Source organism: Cyprinus carpio, chromosome B20 (genome assembly GCF_018340385.1).
Source record: "Cyprinus carpio isolate SPL01 chromosome B20, ASM1834038v1, whole genome shotgun sequence".
Lineage (NCBI taxonomy): Eukaryota > Metazoa > Chordata > Actinopteri > Cypriniformes > Cyprinidae > Cyprinus > Cyprinus carpio.
In genome coordinates, this window is record NC_056616.1 from 15,900,603 (window position 1) to 15,909,976 (window position 9,374).

At 36.1% G+C, this 9,374-nt stretch overlaps 1 protein-coding gene across 1 annotated transcript in view; it reads left to right on the forward strand.

Annotated features, from left to right (window-relative positions):
- The window catches only part of LOC122141019 (proline-rich membrane anchor 1-like), a 29,564-nt gene extending 20,190 nt beyond the window's left edge, over positions 1 to 9,374 (forward strand). The window contains exon 4 of the mRNA XM_042746749.1: positions 7,008 to 9,374. Coding sequence (XP_042602683.1) covers positions 7,008 to 7,110 — 103 coding nt within the window. The 3' untranslated portion in view covers positions 7,111 to 9,374. The remainder of the gene's footprint in view (positions 1 to 7,007) is intronic.

Below are 9,374 nucleotides of genomic sequence, written 5' to 3' on the forward strand. Positions count from 1 at the left end.
AGGTGTTCTCCTCCTCTTCATATTTGTTTAAACCTTTCTAGTTTTTGGGTGCTGATTGTGAAATATACAAAAAAAAAAAAAAAAAAAAAAATGTGAATTCACACTTAGCTTAGGATGATGATATATCATTAGATGCCTTATCCTGGCTGGTATCATCAGCTGGTGTCCAACCATCCTCAAACATTTCGATCTTTAACCACAACACTCCTAAATTGGTGGGTCAACATAGGAGGTATCATCAGGTTTCATCTATAAAACATCTAATGGCTGGTTGCATAGGAGTCTCATGCAAGTAATAACCAGGGTATTCCCATGACAAAAAGGAAGGAAGAAATTTTGTTAAATATACAAATGAAGAGTCAGCACACTGCAATTACCTGCAATCTGTGCATCTGTGACCATAGTTGCACAACCTTTTGTGTCTTATTGCTTGTGATAAATGGTAACAACATAATTAAAACATTAAGGACGCAGTTTCATTAATCATAGTTTTGTGAAATGTGATTTACATCACAGTTGTTATATCTGCATCATAGCTGTATATTTTAGCATAACTGGAATGCTTTATTGACAAATTGCCTTGCAGGACCAGAACTGATTGCCTCAACCCCCCAAAAAACAGATTCCATGTGATAAACATAAGTTGACTATATTTGGCCTGGTTTGTTTCATCCCGAAGCTACTCTCATTAAATTGAAACTATTCAGATTTTCCAGTGAAACTAGCGGAGGTGGATCCAATCTGTTAAAGTTAAAACATTCCAGTCTTCTGGAAATTAATCTTTTATTTATGAAAGCTGTGGAACATCCCCTCCTGGCTATTAAATGGGGACTTGTTATGAGCTCTGTTTTGGAATCATTTCACTTGGTGAATCTGTTTGTTACACATTGCCTCTTTTTTGCCTGAGAACTTGGTATAAGGAAGCCAACTCCCAAAGGAAAACCCAGCTGGCAGCTATTTCCCCACTAATGAGCTTGCCCAGTCTGCCAAAATGAAGATAGAGAAATGTTTAATGCCTTCCTTTATATGCATGCGAACACATCATTTAGCTATGCCCAATGACCGATGCACCGCAAATGGTGCTTCTTCAAACAGTTGCTAAAATGTCCCAGTGAAGGCTCGGATTATTACCTCAATCATTGCTTTATGGCTTCTGTATGCTGAAGCCTGGTGTGGCTCACTTATTGTAATGAGTTTAATGGAATTAGAGTCACTGGAGGGGAAAGCTAAAGCAGTTTTGTTGAAAAGTTGCTCAGTGCACATAGTGTAGAATGGATCTTAGAGGAGAGAAATGTGGTGCTTCGTGATTTTTGACCACTGTAAACGAATGATAAAGCATTCCGGTCATTGGACGTTAGTGTAATTATGATAATGAAGACTCTAAACAAACACATTCAAAGCCCTCAGGATAAGATGGGCAAACATAACTTCAGTTTGTCTTTTTTCCCCACTCTCTTAGCTCTGCTGAACTTGCAGCACTGTTAAATGCTGTCATGCATAGTTACAGTCAGCACATCCTAAAATAACTTTTTGGGTGAACTTCATTCACATTTAAAATGTTAATTAGATTTAGGCTTGTGTTTAAGGTGCTCTATGAGACACTGAGGCCAAAAAGGCTTGAATTGTCTGTCAGCCTTTTTCTGCCCCCCTCCCCCCCCCACACAGGGTAAAAAATGTGCACATTCTGTACACCTTGGAAAACATCTCTTATTGATTAATATTTGAGTGTATGTGTTACACTCGTGCTTGAGGGTAATAAACATTCTAGACAGTACCACTATTGGACAACTTTATGTACCTTTTGAACTCTCTAATTTAAAAAAAATATATATATTTCCTTTGTTGTGATTTCTAAAAGAGTACACCAGGTTTTCATAAATATGCTCTGGTTAAGCTCAGGCACTTAAACTTTACAAGAAATGACAAAGATCTTTACAAGATGCCTAACGCGATAGAAATAAAAACATAAAATAATTGAAGGATAATTGAGGGATTGACAGTCAGCTTGAGGTTAATTGTTTTTTTTTTTTTTAAGTATCTTTTGAATTTTGAAGACACAAACCAACTAATACCACAAACCAAAATTTTACAAATTTTAAAGGAATATTACAAAATAAATTGATAAATATTCCCAAGAAAATTTGCTACATTAAAAAGATGTTGATGAGATATTGGGGGGACAAATGGGACTATGTTGTTTAAAAAATTTGCCTGCTTTCATTTTAGAAGATAATTTTTTTATCACTTCTAAGTTTGTTTAATTGTGATACTGTGATAAAACAGTTGAGTATTATGATTAATGACATCTGGGGGGGGGGGGGTAATTAAATATTCTATCCAGTTTATTAAGATTTGATGGGGACATGACAGCTTGCTGCATGACAGTTGTACAGCATCATTTAACTTATCCTTATCCTACAGTTATATGGAAACAATCTCAGCCCACTCTGTTTATGTTCAGAGGAAATGAATACATTCTGGTGCCTATTCCAAAGAGCCAGGTTATAAAATATTTACCTTTACCTGTAATGTTGTGTATAGCCATGTGTGTACTACACATCTTGTATTATTAAGGGCCCAGGCCCACATTTGGAGGTGAGGATGTTTTTTTTTTAATGTTTTGCAATGATATTCCAGGCTTCTTTTTCAATTAGAAAAGACTAACTGAGGATCCAACCCTGTGTTTACCAAACAAGAAACCTTGAGTGTTATATGAGTGTATGTAAATATGTAGACTGTTTATGTACATTCTATTCAGCTTTGAATTTTAAAGGTACACTCAATAAAGAAATGAATAGTTTCACGCTGTTATAGCGTGTCTCTAAAGCCAAACTTTAACATATCCAAAATCATAATAATTAAAAAAAGAACAATAATAATCTTTGTCACTACAGTATAAATAGTTTTTAGGCATCTACACAGGAAGAGAACGGCTCTTACAAGTTATCGCTTGTTTTTCTAACTTCAGCTATGCTTCAGAACTTATCCTTCCTGATCAGCATTTATTTTAATCCGAGAGACATTTTTGGCTCACATTTTCCCCTCAGGATTTATGTGTTGATCTCAGAGGAGAGGTCACGTACGACCCAGGCAACCGAACAGTGTGCTGAAATGTCTGGGGAATGGCCACGAGGACCTCTCAGGTGCTGCTCTCCATCAGTGAGAAAAGGTGGTAAAGAGAGCAGATACGGAGTGAGAGAGAGTGTGCGAGCAAGCGGGCTCAGTGCTGATTCAGGGGAAAGATAAAGGAGATTTTAGCTTCCCGTCCTGGCACGTTACATAAGCTGAGCGGTCCACAGAGAAACTGGGCGACTGTTAGGGCATCTGCACACGGTGCAGTAGAGCTACACGACTCGAGGGACATCTGCACGACTGCTGGAGTCCATGAGCCTTTAGCAGGTTGGAGGGGGGACAGAAACAAGCTCTCAGTGGAAAACTACTGTTTAGCTGAAAAAGCATAAACAGTACTTTAATGCATTGGACTACCAGACAGGATGTACGTGAATTGAGAAGACATGGCTGATGTGATCAATCCAAAGGGCCTTCTTTGCTTAAAGAATCTGACTATTCATTATGCAGTCTGAGTTATCCATTTGCATCGAATTGTTCTTTATTTGTCCAGCCGTCAAGCATCTCAGATAGACAAAGACCAGTCCTTAAGTGACCCTGCCCTACAGTGCAGCTCTACAGCTCTTCTTTTATTTATAATATGCTTCTATAAACTTTGTGTTTAGTTAAGCTAATTATGTTCTGTTTAATGTTTTGTCAAGGATAATGTAACTATGTTATTTCTCTCTGTGTGTTGACTTCTGAAAGGAAGGAGGATAGCAAGATCTTGTTTCCTTTGCTTTTTTTTTTTCTTGCTATCCTTCTCCTTCCCCACTCCTCCCCTCAAAAATCAGATGAAGCAGAGTTTTTTTCCCATGTGTAAATCATGCAAAGCAAGAGGATCGTCTTTATAGGAAAGCCCTGCAGCCTGGGGCATCTTGTGACAGATGGCCCCTGCAGAGCTATGGGATTGTCTCATCAGTCCTGCCCAAGAGACAGAGACTGTGTTTATCACAACAGATGAGCGCTAGCTACCTCTGAACATTTAATCAATCTTGACAAGGAATTCAGTTGAAGGTATAGCTGTATTCGTTGCTCAAGGTTTGAAACACTAGGTCTTCTTTAGAAGCTGAAAAGCAGGAACAATGTCTATGTTCATAATCATATGCTGTCTAATCAAACAGCAGAAAAAGTAACTATAACTTAGAGTAATAATGCACACAAAAATTAAATATCCTGTTATTTACTCACCCTCCTGTCATTCCAGACAATATGACTTTTAATTCTGCAGAACACAAAAGCAGATATTTTGAAGAATGTTTCAACTGTTTTTCCCCATACTATGAAAGTCAACAAATTTGGACCATGTTTACTATGAGCCATCTGTTGAAACATATACTGCCTTTAAAGAAGTAGTTAGAGCTTGGCAAGATTTTTGTTTGTTAGCAAGACTGCATTTATTTGATAAAAAAATACAGTGCATACAGTAATATTGTGAACAATTATTGCAATTCGAAAACTGTTTTCAGTAGTATTTTTAATGTAACATTTTCAGCAGTCATTATTCCTGTCTTTAGTGTCACATGATACTTCAGAAATCATTCTAATATGCTGATTTGGTGCTCAAGTAACATTATTATAAATGTAAAAAAAAAACAGTTGTGATTCTTAATTTTTTTTTTTTTTTATTCTTTGTTCAAAATTAACGAGGTTCAAAAACACGAAACATTTTACCATGTTTAAATGATGGATGTTGAAGCTGTAGCTCGGCTCCACACACCAATGACATTTCATATGGGTCAGCTAAAACAAATGCTCTTTATCTTATCCTGTCTGCAAAAGCAGCCTTCATTCAACAAGTTGCTATCTCTTGTGTATTTCTCTGGAAGAAACGGGTCAATTTTAATGAGCTCAAGTCCTGTTTATGAAATTAGACTTGTCCTCCAGACAGACCCCAGAGTGCTGCAGACAGTAGAGATTGGCTCTGTAAAGGTCAGGTTGTTTTCTTTCTCATGACCATTTCTATTTTTCCTGACCTAATCATTAATGTGATGTGGAATCTCTCGTTCTGGTATTTACTGTTATTGTTCAGGCTTCTGGTGTGTTTAGTGTAGAACTCAGTGACCTCACACTTTTCATTCTAAGTCAGATTCACATTTTTTTCCACACAATTCTAAGCCTTCTCTAACCCTTGAACCCCAGACAACTTTGAGTTGATAATTGCAGCATTTGATACAAAGCTACGGAGCCCTGCACATGACATGCCAGAAAAAAAAAAAATTGTGCGCACAATTTACTAATTCGTTCCCTCGATGTACTAAAACGTTTACTGTACATGATTACTATTTAGTTCCCTCAATTTGCTTAATCGTGTGCACAATTTACTTATTCGTTCTCTCGATTTATAAACCGTGTGCATGATTTAGCAAATCGAGGGAACGAAATAGTAAATCGTGGACATGATTTAGCCTACTATTTTTTTCCTGCATGCCATGTGCGGGGTTCCGTACAAAGCAAAAAGATCCAAAAACAAATAAATAAATAAATAGTAATGGTGGGAAATAAAAATTGCGAGTCACATTTTCAAATGTAAGTGCTCTGTGTACTAAAGTTGTTACTTGTGGTTAAATTGTATTTGTTTAACAAAACTCAAATAAATGAAAGGGTCTTTTGAATACTGTATATACTCTGAAAGTATTTGATTTCAGCTGCAGTCAATGTCTTTTATGTTCTAATCCCATAGAACATTACAAAATAAATTGTGTAAATGTGATTATTATATTATTTTGTACCGTAAGTATTTTGTAAAATCTATGTGAAATCTGTTAAAAAAAGTTTGGGGTCACCATAGGGTCACCCAAACATTTGAATGGTAATTTATATATGGTAGTTTTATATTTTATTGCTGTGCTGTTGAGCAATTCTCTAGTTATCAGTTTGATAGAAATTTCACTAGTTTGTGAATTTAGTGAACTTTAATGTCATTTCCATGGTAACTGTCGTCTTAGGGGATTTCACTTAATTCGGATTTACTAAAAAAGGAAGCAGGCTAATAGTTTCTACGGAGGCATACTTCAGCACTTAACCTTCGAGTTATATTAAGGCTGTCTTTAAATATTTATCAGGTATTGTTAAAAATCAGTTTCACTATGGAGATTCTTTACATCCATAAACCAGTCGCTATTGAAGCCCTACTGTTTTAGCAATGACGTGGTAATTTGGCATCAGGCTACTCCATTAGCTTATTGAACATTGTCGATAGCTGCTTTCATGTGGCCCCTTTCTGTACAGACTTACTTTGCAAAAGCTGAAGGATTAAATATGCCCTAACTAATCCAAACCTTTACTGATATTCATTTTGGCATCTTACAAAATGTGTATGCCCAGCATCCATCTCTCAGCTCTTACATCAGGCCCTCTCTAACATTAAGTCAATATGTGACTGACATGATTTAACAAAATATCAACAGATTGGATCTGCGTGCTCCGCTGTTTGGGCAGCTCTGGATTTAATGCAGTTATGAAGGCAATTGGCTGCAGTCAGGTTGCATATTTCAAATCGTAATAAAGAACGGACAGGCCAGAGCACATACCACAGCTTTTTAAGTCCAGCAGCCATTACGGTTTGCGGGAAGTCATTTGAACTGCAGAATAACTCACTTTGATGACCTGTGCTGCTGTTTATCAATCCAGACTTTGTTAGTGTCTCAAGGAGCATCTAAAAGTGTGCACAGGGGCTTCCTGAAACACTGATTGTAAAATGGAACAAATATGGTGTGCAGAAAAAAAAAAAACAATTCAAATTTAACCTGCTATAAGTATACTTTGTGTTTTCCTTTCCTAGTTTTTCTGTTTGCCTTTGAGACATTGTATTTCTTTGAACTAAGCTCAAGCCTCTACAACCTGATCAATAGCATCCTCAGTCATTTGAAGCTAAATCTTTTTCTGCTCTTTTCCAGGAAACCCCTTCGAAAAGAAGAGAACGGCACAAGCCGAGGGGAGTATGCCATGAGCTCACGCTGTAAACAGCAGGTAGTGGAAACCAATAACACTGGAGTATAGTGGCCATGCTACAGCTGAACATTCTGTACCCTACAGCACCACCATCTCTGTTTGGGTTTATGAGATGGACACAAGGTATATTATGAATTTAGGAATGGTAAACCTCACGGCTGCCCTTCTTGGGACATAAAATGATGTTTAAAGAAAAGACAAAAGTGAATACATAATGACTGACATGTATAGGCAAGTATAAGCAGGTTTTGAGGAGACATGGAAATTCTTAGCGTTGCTGGCAGCTGCACGAGTATCATAAGACTCAACCTGGTGGCCCCCCGGGGCCCCTTTGAGGACAATATACAACACCAACAACTAAATAAACGCATGCACTTTCTGTTGAATGCAATGATGTTTTAAAATTCCTGTCTTCTCTTGTCTTTAACTGTCTTTGCAGTGTTCCTCATTACACATTAAGGGTTCTCTTACCTCATGTAGATTGTGTGAGTGTTTAATGGTTAAATGACTGCATTGGCCCCACTGTTTTGATAGAATCAACAAAAGGAAGGGATGATCCTGTATTTTGTGTTCCAAAATATACAATGGAGAAAAAGACATTTTCCCTAATCACCCAAAACTTTATTGCGGTTTGTGTTACTATGCAATTGGAAATGGATTGAGTTATTGAGGTGCATGCTTAGAATACAAAAAAAACACAAGGCTAGAGTTAGCATTGCTGATAGTTAACAGATTGTAGTCTGATAGCTGATATTAAAATCTGTAAAATTAAAATTTTGTCAAAAAATAAAATGCACCACAAACTAAAATTGTTAGGTTTTGTGAATGTCAAAGCAATGTTTGGATGCATAGACAACATTATGTACAGTATGAAATATGGATAACTCTTTATTTTGAGATGAATAATTGATTGAGTAGTTGAGATTTTAAAAATCATAATAGGTGAGCGTTCCATTATAGGAAAGCACTCTTTAGGAAATGTAAAGGGTAAATCGTTGCCATGATGTTTTTAAGTTGGCTGTAGACAAAAGGCATTTCAAAACAAGTGTTTACAATTAAATATCCATTATCTGCCAATAAATATCCAATATGTACACACATACTAAACTGACTAATGTTATCTTATAACAGATATGGTCCTGATATATGGTGCATCCTTCTTTTACTAGTTTGGCTTTCTGTGTTACATTAATATGGAATGTACACAATATGATGGATGTGCAATATCAGTTTACCCTTTCACAATTAGTCAGGATTTGTTCATGAAAGTGGTCCATAATTTTGCACCATAATTTTGAAATAAAATGGTTACATAAAATTACATTTTGAAGTTGAAATAATTTAAAATGTGTTCGTTTTTTAAAAAACTTAATACAATGGGAAATATATAGATTTTACTCTAGTCAGTCATTTCCTCAAATCAGTATGGCTAATATCACAGAAAACAGCGATTTGGTTAGTGTGTCACGTCAACATTTGTTGTCCATCTCTTTGGAATGTTTGCAGTTCATTCTAGATTCACATCAAGTCTTGGCAACTCATAAAAACTAGGATGTTACAAGCTTTTACGTAGAAGGTTTAAAGCTATTTTTTAAGTCATTAATACTGTGATTTTATGTGGGTTAGTGGATACTTTAAAGATGTATCAAGGTGATTCATCAAACAAGCTTAACCCTAAATTTAGCTTGTATCTAGATCCTCTATATTGTTTCATTTATTTTTCATTGGAACTGTATATCGAAATGTCTAGATCCCCCCCCTCCCCCCTCTTTTTTTATAGACAGGAGCTTGTGGTAGAAAACAGTGATGCACTGTTCATGCATAGTAACACTGAACTATGAATCATACTGAGCAATGATGTTTACATAACATACAAGCTTGTGTGAACAAATATCCCTCTTCATATTCTGTAAAACATTCTCACAATCTACTGTACAGTCATTCACCTGTTCAACAAGATATATGAACTGAAGATATATGTGTATTATACTGTACATAATATACTGTATAAGGTACTCAGAATTGTATTGCATGAATGTACATATCAATATTTGCCTTCTTGACAGTCTATTGAGTGTACAGAGTAAGAGAAAATGTTTATAGGGATAAGTATAAGTCGATGTGTCGTCAGAACAGAGTAAGTGTTATTGTTTGTCTGGAACAAGCCATTAATGTATATTTGAGTAATCAGAGGTTGTTGCACAATGTATGCATCACATACCAAAATGTAAAACTATTATATATTGTGCACTGAACGAATTTAATTGCAACTTGCTGACTTTTTTAGTTTTAAATAAAATTGTACTACTGAA